The sequence below is a fragment of the Xylocopa sonorina genome, chromosome 12 (assembly GCF_050948175.1).
Source record: "Xylocopa sonorina isolate GNS202 chromosome 12, iyXylSono1_principal, whole genome shotgun sequence".
Taxonomy (NCBI): Eukaryota; Metazoa; Arthropoda; class Insecta; order Hymenoptera; family Apidae; genus Xylocopa; species Xylocopa sonorina.
Genome location: NC_135204.1, coordinates 3,929,402 through 3,949,314, shown reverse-complemented (window position 1 = coordinate 3,949,314; position 19,913 = coordinate 3,929,402). Strand labels below are relative to the sequence as shown.

The 19,913-nt window shown below is 33.0% G+C and overlaps 1 protein-coding gene across 5 annotated transcripts in view; it reads right to left on the bottom strand.

Annotated features, from left to right (window-relative positions):
- Positions 1 to 19,913, bottom strand: part of LOC143429904 (peroxidase) — a 46,600-nt gene that overhangs the window by 10,039 nt on the left and 16,648 nt on the right. For 2 of the 5 annotated variants that reach the window (XM_076905751.1, XM_076905749.1), the window contains exons 2-4: positions 8,807 to 8,950; positions 6,567 to 6,885; positions 2,550 to 2,767 (exon numbers count right to left, since the gene is read on the bottom strand). In XM_076905751.1, the coding sequence (XP_076761866.1) occupies positions 2,550 to 2,767; positions 6,567 to 6,885; positions 8,807 to 8,950 (681 nt within the window). Of the gene's footprint in view, positions 1 to 2,549; positions 2,768 to 6,566; positions 6,886 to 8,806; positions 8,951 to 9,705; positions 9,855 to 19,913 lie in introns of those variants that run through there. The other 3 variants (XM_076905753.1, XM_076905750.1, XM_076905754.1) reach the window with 3 other exon arrangements.

Genomic DNA, 19,913 nt, shown 5'->3' with positions numbered 1-19,913 from the left:
TGTTTATGAGTCCTTCGAAGACAGGATGCTTTGAATAAAAATGCGCAGTTGTGAAAGAAACCTGTTTGCCGATGAGAAATGGCTGAGAGACTAATGGTCCGTTGCTGTTGACTTGAAAATGGTGGAATATTCGATTGAGACACCTCTGCTAGAGTTGGGCAAGAGAATCGAAGAGAAATGCACTGACGATGTCCAAGAATTATGTATGCAAAAAGGAATTTCGTGCATATCGATGATAATCTTGAAACTCAACATATAATATCAATTATTCTTAGAAAGCACTTTGTAAAAGTACTTTAAAAGTTGATTTCGATGTGATTCTAATTCAAAGCAAGCAAGCAGTACAAAAATTATGCAGAAAACGTTGACTATGCCATAATATACTCGTTAATGGTGTACAGAGTTCCATAAAACTTTAAACGTTTACATTAAACAAATCTAAAAACAACCCAAATTCAGAATTCATATACCTACTAAAGAAATCGTTTATTAAAATGCATATACGAGGTCAAAAGTAAGAAGATGTTTTATAATAAAAAAAAAAACGTGTTAAAGATCAAGATGTCACAAATCTGTAAACAATTTTAATTGGAGTTCGACTCAAGGTTAAGGAAGCTCGAAGCTTGTCGCGTTTGACTTACGCGTGAATTAATTAAAATGCTTGATATGTTTAGTAAACGTGACAAATACGGTACAAATACGATAAATTGCTTGGAAACAGACAGAATGTTCTATGCTTCGTAAGTCACGTACGCGCGTTCGAACCTTGTCAAATGCTCCGCAGAAATCTAGAGTCATGCTCTAACGTTATCTAAGGTCTTAACCTCCTCGAGACAACAACGAAACTCGTACGTATAAATAACTGTGCACGAGCGTAAAGGCTGATAAATCTGTCGAGCGAATGATACTCGAATAAAAAGTCTGGCAAAAATTGTTTTATCTGAGGCATAATTGTTTTCATAAATTCTGCTAATGAATCATTTAACCATTACATCGTAGTGTTTGACATTCCACCGCATTTGAGGAGCTTCGCTTGACGCAAATTCGTTTATCATCCCAGCACTTTAAAGTCTGCTAATGCTGTCTGGAAGTCTGAGGAAACCTACAAAGTTTACAGGCTAGGTTCGAACTGCATATTTAAATTAATCGATGTGTACGATAAGAATTCTGAGAAAAACTCATCTCTAAGTGGAGACATAAATAGATTGGAATATTTAACGAAAAATGTGGAAATTAAATGAATAATGTACGATTGTACGATTTACTCTGACGCAAATGAGAACAACATAACCTCTAAATTTGTTAAATGGAACACATTTTGGAACACAAATTTCTTGATTTGTGAAAATTCTATAAGTAGAAAGTCGTCGAGAAGCAAATTCATAATACATAACTACTGAAAAAATCGAATTCTATTGAATTTCATTAAGAATATTGTTGCATCGTTGTTGTTAAAATAATAAATCTTATAAACAACTCAGTACCGTTCATTCACATTTTTATCTTGTTTACTACGTAGCTTTCACCTTCTAAAGCGGTTTTCTGTCGCTGAAAATTCATTAACTTGATAAAAAATAATTTGATGCGTTCAAATATTAATTTAAGTGTCGACAGTAATAAAAACCTCGCGCACATACATTTAAAAAATTGTACAATCACAATCAATGCACTTGGACAAATAAATAGAACACTGTGTTTTGCTAAAAAAAATCGTATGACTCTCTAAAAACAATATACAGACCGATTAAAAAATCGCAATTTTCCTTAAATGCTGGGAAACACAATTCTAGGACACCATCGTGCTGATTTCAATGTCAAATCCGGAAGAAACACATATTATCACCTGGTATCAATATTCAAAGAGGCCTCAAGTAAAAAACATGTGAGCAGGGGTCGAGACACTTGGCGACAACGAGAAAAACAACACGTAGCATGTCGTAACGCGTATGTCTCCTTATGCACACGCCTTGCGACAGGCGCCTCAGATCCTGCATAAGAAAACAATTGCAGCACGAGCGACTGAAATGCGCCGTTGAAAGTGTTCGACCCACAGCAAAACACGAGAAGAAATATCGTAGCGAACCAGTGCGAAGAACAGTTTCATACGATGCGAAACAGAAACGAGAAGAAACGACCGATGCTGGGAACCTAAGGACGAGGATGGTTGCGTGAGAGGAGGGCGAAGGAAGCGCCAAGCGTTCAGAGGCTGCAAATAATTGTACGATTATTATTCCACACCAATAACGACGACACCAACGGTACACAAGCTTAGAACGCGTCTCGAACCGATTTACTTCCGTTTCTCTCGTTCAACGAATGCTAGTGGCCAGAAACGACGCGTATCTCGCTGGGAACCAATATGGCGGGTCACGCGGGACACAAAGTAATGGAAGTTAACGAAAGTTGACGTATTCGAGCGTAACGATGATTGCACGGGATTTCCGCGAGTCTTCACGCGATAATGGGAACTACGTAGTGAAATATGGTAGACAAGTCCTTTATCTGAATCTTTCTGTTGATAGTCACAGACGGTAGGACAAAACCCTTACCATCGAAGTACTGGGGGAAGAGAATTCTGTTGTACGCGGTCATCGCGCTACCCCACGTTGGATTTTCGACGTTGTTGCAACTGCCATCGATGCTCCTGTATTTGGCTTTGGGATTGCACATCAAGGACCGCGAGGTCGCGCAGGCTGAGTTCAACGGAGTCCCCTGCAGCGGCAGCGTCGATATGTAACGAGCGCAATCGTATTTGTCCAGGCCAAATCTACAACAGACATCAATGCTCGTTCGTTACATTGTTACCGACAGAGTTATAGGTCACGAATTTAGTTCCATTATAAAGGCTGTTTATTGTTGGTAGAACTCGTGTCACCAGTACAGATTAGTCTGTGCAGTATTTAGTTTATACAGAGTGTCCTAAAAAATCGAGTCCATAGTTTAGTGATGTCCAAAATTATATTATTTGAAAATCAGTGAAAAATTGAAACGGTTCTTAAGACGAGAGAAAAATTGAATTATATATAAAGTAGTTTTTTTTATTTATTTTTATTTATTATACGCTTTAAAAGATGTATATACTGTTTTATTTTAGGAGTGTGTTAGACGGAAATCTTTTAAAATTCTAACTGTTCAGTGATTCTGAAAAGGTCAAGAACGACTGATTTAATTTGACGTTACATCGTTAGTTCATATTTGATAATTGCGAAGCAGACACGCGCGAGATTTATTGTCGGGCCCTATATAATTCAACCACGTGCGGTTATCTTATCTATTCATTTTCGAAACTTGTATTGTGCAAATCGGACAAATATTTGAGCTGAAAGGAATCAGATTTCCTTTCTCGTGGTTTATTGAAATGTAAAGTTTTTGAAGTCGACGAGTAAAAGTTAACAATATTCTTATGGAAATTTGGAATGATTACGCATAGAACGCGATATTTGGAAAATTTGAATTTGTACTTTTCTTCGCTTAATTCTCGAAACTTTAAAAAAGTATATATATATATATATATATATATATATATATATATATATATATATATATATAACTATATATATACGATTAATATCTTTATATTTTTGGAAATTACTTAAGTAGAATACATATTGGACTAGTTTTTAAGACACCCTGTAGAATGCATGGAATGTTACCACAAAGACTAGCAATTCTTTAGTTTTCTTGCGATTAAGATAAGTGATATGATAAAAACATTCTTTACAAAGGTTCAGACATGTCATACTGTTGTAAAATTCCAATAAGCTTTTGTAAGTTCTGTTTATAGAAGTGCGAGATGTTACGTTGAAAATACATTCAAAAAAGTACGTAACACCACGCAAAAACTACATATAATAATTCTGTTCAGTAAATAATATAATAAAATTTAAATCAATGCATTGAATATGTATATTTTATTCATCGATCACAATGTGCTATGTAAAGAAACGTTTAACACGAAGAATAACAATTTTTTGCAAATTAATAATTTTATCTAATTTTAAAAAGCTTTTAGAATTCTTTCTGTTATGTTACGTTAGAAACGTTGATATTTTATTATAAAAATTCTCACTCAAGAAACAGGATTTGCATTGGCAACAAAATATCCAATTTCTGCGTTTGAACGCGTTACTCTTGTTCGTGTATTTTGCAAATAAGTCTTTTTGCTTGAGATATGCAAACAATTGCAAAATTAATATTGCAAATCGTTTACGTATGACAAATATACATTGAATATTGTAAAATCATACTATGAATATGAAAATAATTACAACTTGTCTTAATAAAATCAAATTATACATATTCCAAGCATTTTAAAGTACACAAAAGTAAGTTTATCATATAAACCTAGAATAAAATTATTTTAATTAAATTGGTTGTTTAATCTTAAAATATTATTTGAACATAAGTAACAATTTGATGGAATACATCGTTATCGCAATTCTACAAACAGCAATTACGTTTGAAATTGTAATTTTGAGATATACATACGCGTTTAAAAATTATCTTTCAGCGATAAATGAAGAGGAACGATCCAAATCACAAATTCAAATCTTATACCTAATTCGGTAATTTGTTAAAGAATTTTTGAACGCATACATATGTCACAAAATGACAGTTTCGAACTTAATTATTGTTCACAGAGCGATTACGATTGTATATGTTTGTCTGATATTCCAAAATAGTAAATATGCTTATAGCGCAGAAAGTCATTTCCGTTTATTCAACTCATTGTGCAGATACTGACAATAAATTATATCAGGATCTATAGACATTTAAAATTCAAATTTAATTAGAAGTTTGAATGAAAGTCCAAGTAACAAACGTTACGATTTACATAATTATTAGTAGCTTTCTAATGCAGAAGTTTTAGCAAAGGACTTCAATTTCTTCTACAAGAGCTACTAAAAATATTTATAATGTAAAAATAATATTTATTATTATTGTAATCTGTCTCATCTCTATTTATATAAATAAAGACAACAGGAAGATAAAGTGATGTATGTTTATGCGGATTAAACGATTTTTTTGATTGAAAAATCATTTTATGAAATATCTTGTTAAATTTATTACTTGAATTGCTTCTAACGAATGTAATAAAGGTATCCAATTATAATTTTAGTTCTCATGTGAAATAATTCCCATGTGTTTAATAGAGTAGAAGCAAATAGAGTGTTCGACTAACAGTCAATACATCTATAACATATGTATACGCCTGTAAATGTACAAGCAGTGCAGAATAATTTTCGTTTTTGTCTTTTATCGAAAGAATCTTCCTTTTGTGCAATTTTTATCTCCTCTTTTCCAGGCAATATAATAAATACAGTGTTCCTTTACTAACGAAACTCACTTTGTAGAAGGATTCAACGTTTAGAAGTAAGCATTCGTGGAACGTTCGTGCAACCATGCGAAGAAAATTTGAGAATAAACTCGTGCAACATAAATAATTTTATTATAATTTAATAACTACGTCTGTAAAAAGAAATGATTAAAGAAAATTACTAAATTTTTATCCATTTTTAATATTAATAATTCTTGAATATCTACAAATTTCAATAATTGAAATAATTTATGTGACTATGTTTATTATTATATATAAATAATATAAAATTAGAACGTTTCATACATATAATTTAAAAATCAATATTGTATCCAACGCTTTAAAAAATTAAAAAATATTTACACAATCGTATCAACTTTTGCACAAGCATTCAGAATGGTTTGTTTTATTGGACTAAAAAAAAAATCGTACCAATTTTGCATTTCAAACTGGCACAGTGTTGAACATTGCAGACAAGGGTGCACGGTACGACCACATTCATTTATACTGTTGGATGCAACCAGAGCCTCGAGACACTTGGGTCATTATTGCGTGAAACGCAAGAACACACTTCCCATTGTTATCTTAAGTACACAATAAATTGCATTTCCGTAGGTTAAAGATAAAACCTGTCAAGCTGAACTATAGCAATTGTTCTAAGATACAATTCCTATGTATTAATTCGATCATATTCATTTATAATATTAAGCTCACAGTGAAACATTTTTCAATAGAATCTTAAATATTTACAAGAGAAATTCTTGTGTAAATAATATACCATTTTGCTTTTTAGAATTTAATTCCAAACCAATAATAGAAATACAATTTTTAAAAAAATAATGTATCAAAAATTTTACTGCTACCAAATTTCTTAAAAAATTCTCGTCTGAATAAAAACTAATACTATATTTCACAATTTCTTACAACAAGAAAGCTAATGTAATCAAAGCAACTGCATAACTTCAATTGCAATAGCAATAAATCAATCTGAATCGTAAAAAATAGACGTAACACTATAAAACAGCTATAAAAGGTTTCAAAACGAGATAAACAATTTCATAACGTTCAGACAGATTCTGAATTCGAAAGTGTGCTTCGACTCGAAGGCCCTAATCACATCCGGCAGCGGATCGATCAACGCGAGCCCTTCGATCACCTTGAAACTGTTGAATCCAATCGTAAGGCGACTTTCACCAATTTAGGAAACAGCGAATGAAAAAGGGTTTGAGACCTAAGAGGTATATGTTACCTGCGGCAGCTCTGATGAAGGAGATAGGACGAAGCTTTAATCGCGACGATGGCGTCGAGGCCTCTCTCGAAAGCATCCTCGGAAGGATATGATTCAAGGAATTGCTTTCCAGCCGGCGTGTCTGCCATCAGTTCGACGCCAGCGTTCGCGATATTCCTTTCGAGGGTGCTCATATGATCGACCGACCTTTGCGCGAAACTGATCGAGTTGTTCAAGGCGGCCTCGTCAATATGATGGTAACGCCGATTATGGGAACGACCCGTGTCTACGACGCCGCCCTCGTAAGGGTAGTTCGATATCGGCAAACCTGAAAGGATACCTTTAAAAACGTCGGTAAAAAAGGAATCAGTGAGAGCAACTGGGTTTGCCATTGGCAATTGTCCGTTTTAACCTCTACAGGCGAAAACTACGCGGTCCACTCGAACCGATCGCGTGTTTTCGTTGCGACGAAAATCGAAAGCAAAGCGAACGATGTGAAAGAAAGAGAGAAAACGGAAAAATGTTCTGGAAAAATTGTTACTTATGATTTTCACTTTGCTTCCAACTTGTTGGCAACTGCGGTTCTGGTTAAAGTGGACCGTGCACTTCCGCTTCAGTTTGCGTGTAAGATATCGTATTTTCGACGGATTCATCGTCGATAAAGAAAGTAGTAGTTTTATCTTTTTCTTTTTTTGGTAGGAATTTTGCAGGCAAATTATGGATTGTATAAGAACAGGCTATTTACATTCTGACAATATCCCCTTTCTGTATTCTGTAGTTGTGAACAGTCAAGTAGATGGAATATTAAATAAAAGATGAAGATGTGATAAAGTATGGTATGTTAATTTAAGTTTTTTTTTTAAGTAATCTTTACTGATAGAGTATTTCGTGATTTAAAAAAATAAATAAAAAATTTCGAATATTATTCCTTTATTCCTTTAAGTAGAGTAAAATTTTATAAAATTTCAAACTAATTATGTAAATATATTATTGTAAAGCATTTTGATGTCTTTTGATTACTCTTTTCTGATTGGTTTGCACGGAAAGTGCTTAGAAAATAAAAAAAAGTAATTTTTATAAAAGAAGAGAAGATTTTACGACTATATGCACCTAAAAAGGGTACTGTTGTCAGGTTTACGTGAAAATAAGAATCATAATGGTACGAAGTATTTCTAACAAAATTGAAAATTAATTTTAAACAATTAATTTTCATATGCTCGAACATTTCTGCATATATCTTACTTGAAACTATTGAACATCAACTGCAAAATTACGAAGTAGAATTTTATCCAACCCTGTTACGGTCCTCGACATTTGTCCATTTCAATATGCCAAATTTCTTCAAAAATTCTTTTCATTTTGAGAAAAATGAAGGAAGAAATGAGATCACGATTGACTCAAAAAACAATCAAGGATCGTAACAGGGTTAAGCTTCGATAATATTTTGAAAAAGCAATTCGCAAACATCTGTGTTAATCATAAATTTTAAATACAGTTGTGATATACTTTTATATGTATTATAAGCTCTGTTAAAGGACGATATATTTAACCCTGGATTACTACTTATTATTTTAATTTGCATAAAGATTACTATATCTGTGAAAGATTTTTAGAGCAATATTCATATTTTCGCTAATTAATAAAATTAGATTTATTATTAACCTAATCAGTTTCGATACATTGCTTGGTAACGTATTAATTCTTGTGATATAAGTTGTGAACAAAATTAATAATTAACATCTTTTTACCAAAATCTCTAAATAATTTAAAAAATAATAGCAAGAAGTAAATTGCAACAAATAACTGCAAGATATTTATAATGAAAAGTATTTATATTTAAACGCCAAAGCACTTGGTAAAATAATCAGCAATACTTATTCAACTTAGAATATCTCCCAGAACTATAACAAATTATTAAAAGAAAAGGATCTTTATATCATTCTAAAACGATTACTAGAACTAAACTATTTAAAATCGATCATTTTTTCATTAAAACCAACGAAAACAACGTTATTTATACAACGCATACGATCATCAACAATCTTCGAACGTCACGATCGCAGAATAACAGAACAACAAAATATTTATCGGCCGTTCAACTTCTCTCTTTTCAACGATCAAAGAATGAACGACTTGACGTCAGTAATCCAGAGCAAAACTTATCGTCGAGATGCACTGAGCATTCGCAATCATTCAAAAAAGAATGAGGTTCCCTCGATAAAAAAAAGAGGAATAACAGAATTAAAAGTAAAATGGCTTACCGGTGTAACTGGCGAGGTAATTCTGCAAGGACATCGGCAGTTTGTAGGCACCGATCGAGTGCGAACTTCCGAGGAATCCCATAGTTTGCAGGGAGACCCAGAGGATCGCCAAAGTAGCCACGGAACCCGCCATTAGGCCACCGGCTGGAAAGAACAGAATGAATCGTATCGTTAGTTTACCCTCCACGAAAGCTCCCTGATCGGTCATTTAACGCGTACACACGCGGCTGTGTTTAGAAAACCAACCGATAACACGGATTTCACTTTGTTTCCGTTATCAGAAACGTGTCCTGAAAATGTTCGACAACCGAGACGTTTGTTTTGGACCCGATAAATCCAATCTGTTATTGAAACTCGAGATTCGTTACGATGATTAAACGAACGATTGCTGCGCTATACTTGTAACATTTCGTACGTTTGACTCGATTGAAAAAATACGTATTATATAAGTAATGAATCCGTCGAGTTAAAAATAAATTGTAATATAAATAATATTAATAACGATGAATTTAGGGAATCGTTTTTCCTTCTTCTTTTCCAACTCCAGATAGCGATGCTGGGATTATGTAAAGGGACATTGACGTCATTGATAAACGCGAGGTTATCAACGATGTATATTTAATTTCGCGTATCACCGTTTTTTTTCTATATTCTGTTTTCCAATTCCGGTTATGTTCAATCGCTGTTTTTGCTATTTATTAATTTCACGCGGCTTAATTTGTAATTTGCAATTAATACGAGTGATAAAATATTGAAAACAGACATTGCGATTTCGCTCGAATCATCGCATATTAATCGCGTTTAAATTCTGTTAAAGGTTAAGGTCGCTGTTCTCAAGATTCACAGATAATTTCAAGTTGAAAAAAAATTCTTAATTTCTACGCGTAACGAAAACTTACGTTTATTAAATAGTTGTAATAGTCGAATTATGTTTATTGTCGTTAATAATCGCGATGCTTCGATTACTGATACTCGTTAAGTGGTGCTGCTTGCTCGTGGATTATTGCGACTACTTCCTACTACTAATTTGCGTTTCTTATATACATTTTGAGCAGAAGCAAGCCTCTCTCTGTAGCCAATCGTGATGGCCGGCGCTTTCCGGGGGTGAAAGCTGTCCCCCACCATTCCATGGGTGGGGGTCAGGCCCATCAGAGGAAAATTCGTTAATTCTTTCAACAGTTACTTGTTTTCTAATAATAAATATTAATTTTGCTATAATTGAGAAAGATATTGCATTTTTATACACGACAATCTTTTTGCAATGTGGTAAACAATAAAATTTTAATCTGCTTCAATCTTCATTATTGCAAACTTCTATTTTTCGACAAAAAATTCTGTACACTACGACTTTTTACGATACAAATTCATAGAACGCACAAATTAACTGCGTTACATGGAAATCTACAGCGATTTTTGTTAAATCTTGTTAGAAATATTTAGGGTGATTTTCATTAAGGAAATATTCGCTTTCCGTTACAAAAATGTTCGTCTCAGTTTTTTCTACGAATTATTAACGGTTTCACTAGCTCGATAGTACTAATTATAAGGTATTCTCACACGTAAACAGAATGTTAATTGTCACTGGTATCACGTTGGTATCACGTGAAAAACCGGTCACAACGTAAATAAATTTTTTTTCTCAACAGTTCTCTTTCATTCATTTGTTCTTCCATTTTGTCTGTTTGGCTTGCATTTATTCATAGATACCTTGAAAATTTTATTATTTAATTTTAATTGTTTAAAATTTAGTAACGCGTGTAATTGTGCGAACCACGAAATGTTAATTAAAAAAACACTGACCAACCGCAGCAATATCAATGCCATTGCTTTATCTGTATACTTATCGAGCGGAAGTAAGCAGAAATGTCACCAGTTTTTTAAGCAAAGTTTTCAATAAATTTTAGTATCACAACCTTGTAAGTAAGAACGTGAGTTCATGACTCAACTGTTATTGTTTGCAACAACTTTGTTTCAAGGCTACCAGAAAACATTGATAATACTGAAAAAATCATGTTTCGTATTGTTATCATCATCACAACCACTATATTATATTTTTCACTTGGAGTGCAACCATGCACATAAACAACAGATACAATATCAATCTTTAAAATACTTTTCACGGTTTCGGAAAAATACTGACCTTACACAATTAGTTTCTTAAATTGCTTGCTGATTTATGAAAATGTCAAAAGTGTGGTATCAGGTTGAATTTAATGGCTACGATAAACAGTTTGGAAGACGTATACTTTTCAAATTTTTCATCTCTCTTCGAACTTTCAACCCTTAATTAAGCAGCGAAATTTGAAATTCATTTGAACTTATTTTATTACTTTCAGCACAACAAAAAAAAAACTAAAAATAGCCAGTGACAATGAATGATAAGACGCTTTTATTTGCAATGATAATTTTTGGTGTAATGTATATAGGTGAACAATTTTTCTACCAGGATGTTTATATTGCAGTTAATAAGATTTATAAAAAGAATTTACTATCCTAACTCAATAATGTATTTTCCTGGTGGTTGTGCTTATCACAGATAAGATTGTATATAATAAAATCACAGTTGTAAATAATAATTTCAAAAACTTTTCATTCATTGTAATTGATTATACTTATCGAGACTAATAAAATTCTTCCTGGTCCTACGAGAATGTTCTGCTGAACGAATATGTCTGCATTTAAAACATGAAAAATGTTCTTCCGATTATACAATAAATTTGAAAAAATAATATACTTCTTTCGTATATAAAATGGAACTCTAGAAACTTCTTTTAGTTAACTGTTATATAATTAGATTAACACGTTCTACAGGCAAATGCTATTAATACCACCTAATCTAAAAACTTGTACTTTTTATTTCGAAGCAAAGTTCTAACAATACTGTATTTGTGTTATATCTTAAGAACTGTTGATAATTCTTTTGATATTTTATCGTTGCACGAAAGAAACCTCTGGAATGCTAAGAAACTGTTTGGCAAAAATTGCCACAAACTGAAAACACGATTTCTAATTTCAAAGATGGCGACAGACAGTGTTCGAGCAGAAGTGCAATTTTAAATAAACATGTGTAAAACAGTATTATTATATGATGTATGTAGGTGTGAAAATAAAAAGAAAATGCACGTTGGTTTATTATTGCATGTACTGTTCTTTAAATATTAAGAAAAAACCTGAAGGCGAACGAATTCCAATGCCACAAAAATATTCTTACACTTTTTAGAAACTTCAGTCAAAGAACTGAGAAAGAATCGTGCACAAATTTTTATCAAGTTTTAGTATCTGCTTGGTATCTCTAAAAACGAACTCTTGAAACGAAAACGCGGTTTGGGCGCAAAAAAAGGGTATGAACGATACTGGGATGAGGCACACTGATTGGTTATTTGCATCGTTTCGATGAAGGCCAACAGTGTTCACATCCTGCACGGTGAAGCGAGCAACGAACGGGCTCCCAAAAAATCGTCCATCGATACAACCAGTCTCAACAAAAAATTCGAACGACGAACAACAAAGGAAAAACCTGAGTTCTTGCAAAAATCGTGCACCTTACGAGAGATCACGAACGAGCAAACAGTTATTCAAAAACACTTCTACCGCTCGAGAAGTGGAGGGCCAGCTGTTCAAGATTAGTTTGGCGGACAGCGTTTCGAATTACAGCGTTAGAATCTCGACCTTACGTTCCCAGAGAGTGAACGAAATGAGAATTCTGTGCGACGAAACGTGACGTATCGCGCGGTCATACAAAACAGAAGAAAAGTTTCTGACATTCGTATATTCTCCTGAGCAACTGTATTGACTTTCGATAATCTCGTCGAGAAAACGCGAACCTCCATGAATTTGTTTTCGCGAAAACTGTCAACAAAGAGACTAAGTTTTTCTCGTCTATTTATACCATCGACAACAGCGCTCGCTGATAAGAGTTTACGATCAAAACTACCCGTTTTATCAGTGTGTTTTTTCGTATTAGCAACGTGCCTGTGCAAAGCTGTCAGATAACTGCGTTTATTTTCTGGTGCACGTGATCGTCATTGCTGCGCCGTTCAATTCTTGTTTACGGTCTCCGTGCTCTTGACACCTCCTTGACTTTAATCCATATTCTATATACATATTTACGTGTGCCACGGTCATGAATGAATTGACCGCTTGTTTAGTCTCGCCCTGACTTTATTAACTAATCAAGTCAAAACGATGCAACAAACGGGACTACGTTTCATTTACAATTCTTTTCTGCAATTGCAGCTCGACGCGTAAAAAATGATCCGTTAATGCTATATCGGTGTGTAGTTAATGAATTGGTACTGAATTATGTCCAAGCGCAGCGAGATGACCGTAAGCGAGTTGCTTTGTGTCATGCGCGATGCAAAGAAACGAAACTGGGTGAGTTTTAAAAGTGTAGTCGCTATAAACACAAAAAAGAAATGAAATTCTCCATGCACCTTTGATATCACAAGCTATTAAACTGATGATTGAATGAAACTTTTAAAGGCCTTGCACATTCAGTTTGGTTTTTAAATTCTGCAACAGCTTCAGCTTGCACATAAACGATGCTTACAAGAAGGATTTTAACGATTGCAATGTTTGACTATTTTATTGCATGATTATTAGTCGAAATAAAGCCGATTGTATGGATAAGACTTGTTAGTAGCCTTGTCTAGATTAAGTTAGATTCATTAGGTACATATTTACCGTATTTCGCTTTATTTTAACCAGTACCTTAACCTCATTTTATGCTGTGTCGATAATGTAGGTGATGGCATTGCGGTGGTAAAACATGAAAATTTAACCTTCGAAATTTTAACGTTCGAGCCGACAAAAGTTCTTCTCGCAAGCATTGTTTTTATATAAAATCAAGCTATTCGTAAAATTTCAGCCAAATCAAACGCAACAAGCCTTCAAAAATAGTAAAAATGATCTAGCTATGGTACACTTGTAGATATAACAAAAAAAGATACCAATAACAGCTTGTTTTTCTCGTAATGCGCTATTTTTCACGTATCTTCTATTTTAATTCCTTTAGCGTCAATAAAGATATCTCAGTCGTCCATAGTTCTAGTATTAACGCACTTACGTACGTCAATATTATTATACACTCATACAAATTTGCTTTCTATCTCGTTTAACCAATTATCTTCAGGCTCTGTCATTTATCTTTCCTACGTAAATGATCGGTAATTCGAAAATGATTGAAAGTATAAACTATACGCCGTATTGGTCGTTGAAATGCGGTTAGTTCAAATAACACGTTCGAAACGAATAGCCATTACCCGTACTCTGATTGCTAATAGCAGTTTATCGCCAAGTGAGGATGCAATTAGTACGACCACGATGTGCATGAAAAATGTAGAAACTTGCAATTATCTTCACAGTAGATGAACCAAGTACTGTTACGTAACATTTGGTCACCAACTTACAATTTATACTCTCTGTTACGTATTTATAGAAAAATTAGCACGTGATCTGCAAAAGTATCTAAAAAGAAGAAAAAAACTGTAATATATGGAGGGTAAGCAACGGTTTGGATGAAAAAGTCACATTTGTTGTTGATACTTCTAACGAACAAATTCTGTAATTGTGATAGAAATTTAATTTATGCTATTTATTAATAATTGAACGTAGAAATTCGAAAGCTGCTATAATTGTAAATAATTATAAATACAATATAGTTTCTCTTTTGTTTTTTAAATTTATATTGCTCTTTTTAGAATGTTTTAAGATATTTTTAAAACACTTTCAGAACTTCAGAAGAAATTTGCATTATTTAACTAAAAATTACAAAGTTTCTTTTCTTAATTCTTAAAAATATTAAGAGTCTCTAAACTTTACAGTTCTGCAGACTTCTTACAAAAAGCACAGCATAATAATAACAAGTTGAAAAAATAAAGAGGAAAACATTTTCTTATCATTTAAGATGTTGATTGCCTTAGTTTATTAATGTTTTGTAAAATGTAACGTCTCTAAAAATGTAACAACAACTGATTAATATAAAACTGTAAAAATCTTTGTTTCTATATTTTATTCTTTTATTATTATATTACTACTTTTGTCTTTCGAAATGATCATTTGTAATGAAAATTGTTCCCAACAATCATGCCAGATAAGGAAGCCTGGATGTTTCCTTATCACAAAACCTTCCTGTATCTTCGTCAAGGTTAGCAGCTGTGCAATGCAGTCGTAAAACTTCATTCCTTAACAAATTGCAAATATCGTATAAACGTTTCCTGAATGCTAAAGTTTTCCTGTCACCTTCCACAAAATTTATACAAAAATCCATCTTCAATTACTATCTTACAACCAGCCCATGAAACTAAAACCACTTCTTCTAGAAGTTTCAAAAGGAAAATATAGGTTAGGTCTGATAATTTCTATTTAGAAAGCAATATTTTCAGATTTTTCTAGGTGCTGCACCGACTTTCCATTCTTAATTGCAAATTAGCATACACTTTTTCGATTTACTATAACACACGCAATTCTTTCAACCAATAAAGAATTTTTTCATTTCTTCTTTTAAGCTTATATAAATAACTTTATTATAATCAATCATTTAGTAGCAATAAAATACCGGAATACGTATTTTTTACTTGACTTTTCTGGCTTTAAATTTCACCGTACGTAACCGAACGTTCGTTAAAAGGAAAACTTACGAAGTGACACGAGAAACGTATTACGCGACACGTTTGATTAGCATAAACGATAGTACGTGCATATCTCGCGGGTTCGGAACGAATATTGAGTATTGGCAACTTCACTTGACTAATATTTAATGGCTAGGCATAAAATAAAGGAACAGCGTTACAAGTGTGACTTTTACGTAACGCGGCAATGAAACATATTTACTATGTAGCTTAACGACGCCATGATGAAGTCACGGGTTCGCTATCATCGAAAGATCAATTGTGCTGCGACGGATTATATTTATTAGCGAAAGACACAGTCCGTACGTTCGTTGCACAACAAGCAGGCGATAATAAACAGCGGATAGTTAACGGAAAAACTTGTTTCCTCGTTAGCAGGCAAAGAAAATGCTGCACAGCTGGAAAAAGTAGAATTGGATTGGGCGTAAAATTAACGATACCATGGACATTCAGATGTATGGAAACATACGTGGTATAATATGAAATAGCACAGTTTGTGCTTCTAATGAAATGATAATAAAAAAACAAAAAGTAGTAATTGAATTTAGTAATATTAGCAAATTCAAACTAATGATGATATTATTATTATTTTTTTAAAACTGCAATTTTTCCTATAAGTATATTAATAGTTTTATGTATGTATGTATAACAAATAATATTATCATCATTATTTAGTAAGATTTAATTTGAAAAGCAATTTTCAATATAAACTTGCAACAAATATCAATATTACAGCTGAAAAATATAGAAACAAAAAATATGAACTATTTTCAAAACAAGCAGAAGCCATATGCTTAAAAAAAATTATTAATATCTATTTATAAAGTAGTGTGTGCTCGATGATTTATAAATCATGCATATATTATTATAAACAAAGGTATTTCATTAAAAATAAATTGCTTCATCAATGATCAGATTACGCGCATAGTATACCTAATTTAGTTGAGATTGATTTATATCTTTCTTCCCACATGATATACTCGATTCACACATTTATATCCGCTAATTAGAACGCCTTTGCTTTCACTATATACACTTCACTGTTCTAACGCTCAGGATTGTACCTCTACTGACAAGTGTTCGGTCTTAGCCTTGTACGACAGCTAGTTTTTCTGGATCGACAACGGATCAAAAGGTTCGAATAACACGGTACACAAAGTAGGTGAAAAAATAAAAACAGCAGCTGTAACGTTGATGGATTAATACGTAGTGACATTTGTGTAGATCTTTAAACGAACTTTTGTCTAGAATTATCAAGTAGAAGGCGGATATAAGTAGCCTTGAAATAGTTCTCCAATTTAAATAAAATTTTCTATTATTATTGCTTAATGCTATGTTAATAGAATAATGAAAAATGAATAAGACTGTTGCAAACCACAAAAGATCTTTAATGCTTTTTTATTTTTAGATTGCTATTTTAATCATATTTTTTTAGATTGATTTTATTTCCATATAAAATGGACAACCATTGCGCTCGTATATTGCATAATAAATAATTCCTCATGGCAATCGATATAAAATTGGCGTGACAGTCAACGTGTTAGCTGTTTAGTTATTTTCTTCTTTAGAAATGCAAGTTTTATATATAGCAATTTGTAGTAGTATTTAGATCTTATTTCTGAGTCTCTGTTTTTAAATATAGAGCTGCCATAATGTATTCATAGAAATTCTAAATATTTGTAGAATCGCGAATAAATTTAACGTTCATCATTTATAATCATCTTTTAATATACCTCTACTACAAGTTATTTGGCGTACTACAATTTGGAATGCACTAAATATAGTTTCAAATAAAATGCAACGAGCTACGCGGTACTCAGAAATTGCAACACCCACTCTTCGTTGCCACTTTCTTGGTACAATATCATTACAAGATGTTTCCCCAAAATCTACCAATTTGTACTTCTCGCTACTTTCTCACGGTTCTCAAAACGTGAAACATGCAGACAGAAATAAATTTCCAGTTATAATTTTATACCATATATCGTTTATATGCAAGTTCATTCCAAGGAATTCGAAGACACTTTTAAAATTGTTTCCAATAATGTTAAACATATGCACTAAATTGTATACAAAAATAAAACACAATACCTGTCTCTCACATCAAAATGAAATTCCCAAGTTTACAATTTCAAATTCGAAACAACTCGTCTACAATTTCTCATTTTCTTATTAATTGGTGAAGAAAATGATCGTAACTTTGAAACGCGTTTCCATATTATGCAACAGAGTCAGAATTTGGTCCACTCTGTCCTCTCATTCCGCAACGGCCCGACAAAAACTAGAAACATTCTACTGAGAGAAAAAAGAGCCATCCTTCCTATCGCGTTTCACAAACATAAACATATCTCCTCCTCTCGTACACAGTAGCTATGAAAGAGCCGCGTAAATTTAGCACAGTAGCGTCTATCGAGGATGATTCATGTCACGTATCACTCCCTCCTCTCTGTCGAAGTGTCGACTACTTACGCCTTAAGGCAGAAATAGGTGATTTACTTTGGTTGAGAAATGCGGCTGGTACACCAAAATCGAAAGCAAAGTGTCCAGCGTAAATTAGTGATTAAACAAAGCATTGTAATTTAAGCGAAATGCACCGTTAATTCCGTTTTTAATATTGTTGATCCAACCGTACTGTTCAACCGCATAAAGGCCGAGTATTTTTAGCTCTAGATACCGAACACGCCATTTTGAACGGCCTCTGTGGCGCCATGTTACTTACTTGGAAGTTACGCGCCAATGTGTACTGCAGAATAACAAATTTTTTATTCTAATTTTTTTCTGTTAATTAGGCTGTTTAATGGTGCTGAATAATTGGAGTCTAGAAAAGTTGCAAATGGAGTCTGTGCAAGAAAGCATAGCTACTTATTTTTTCAAATAATTACGATATTAATTGCGATAGTGTATGAATTCTTATTAATTCGCGGAATATCTTTTCTAAAAAGAAAAATAGTAAAAAATTTGGTAGAGGTCAACTTTAATATACCGTGACAATGAATCCTACAGAATCTGCACATGTTTTCATTTAACACTAATTACAATAAATGTAATTGATTACCCAAACAAGTTTCAATTACCATTTTGAAATATATGCATTTAAAGATTGTTTCAACAGTCACTTTTTCATACTCATAATCGATCGAAGACTTGTATATTAAGCATAATAACGCATGTGACTTCTACGATTCCTTTTCTTTGAATATCTCGAAAAAGTAATTCCAAATTTAATTCCTCTCCACAGAATGACAAATTTATACTGTTTCTACAAAATGCTCTAGCATTGTTCCCACGTTTGTTCCCTATGAGAGGGTAAAATTGAACCTTGTTACGCAATGTCGTGTCCCATTACCGCGGTTATTCCATGGAATTCGATCCGTTCTTGTCACTTTGCTTATCGTTGAATCGCATATTTGATGGATACTCGAAGTGATGTAACGAGCAATTGAGTATTCACGTAATTCGTATCGTGGATTTATAACGATCGTTAATCAGAAAACTTAAAAACAAGTTGGAAATAATAAAATTCCGCTTGAGACTATATCTTCCATGGAAAAAAATGTTTAACAAACTCTGTTGTATTTGTTATTCAAAAAACAGGAAGTATTATGCTGGGAATTCTGCGAGACACAACTATACAGATTTATCAACCAGGTTGCCTATAATTAACCCAACAAGAACAGCCAAACTAAGATAATACACAAGTAAACTCGAAATTTGCCAAACAGAATCATATTCGCGAAAGAATTTCGGTTAAGGTCGTTGACCTTGCTAAAAACAAAACGTCTCGATAATTCTGTTAGAAAATGATATAACCATTGAGTTTAATGACGCCAAAATATACATCAGACGCAAACTGAGTCTGATTACATCACATAATGTGATGCAAGTGATGTTTTCATAAGTGGGCAGTGAAGATATTTGAAGGTCAAGCAGAAAACATAGGAAGGTCAACTTTGTTGTTCTAAAAGGTTTTTGATGCATATAATTCTTTCGATAAGAACTGTTAAACAAAGTAAAGATCATTTGTTCAGAAACCAGTTTGATTTTGAAATATTTAAAAAAATAAAAAATATCGCTTTGTGTGTAACAGAGTCATTGAATATCGTTAAATAAACAGTCTGAGGAATTTCAAATTATTTCAGAATATGTATTTTGTGGAATATTAACTTTACTTTAAGATCGTATAAGATTTGAAGATATGTATCTTCTGGTCAAAATGAAAGTGCTAAAAATTTTGATATTCAGAATGATTCCAAATTAATTTTCACAAAAGAATTTGAGTATGCCAGATGCACGCCATTTTTATTGCTTTTATTTCATGAAGCAGTCCAAAGAAATTCATGTGCTGGATGTAAGAAGATAATATCAGTGTCTGCATGAAACAATTTATTAATATCACCAACGCATCTGCTCTTTTCCTTAATAACCTAAATTAGTTTATGAAAAGGAATGCAAAACGCCAACTGTCACAAGTGTTTTCC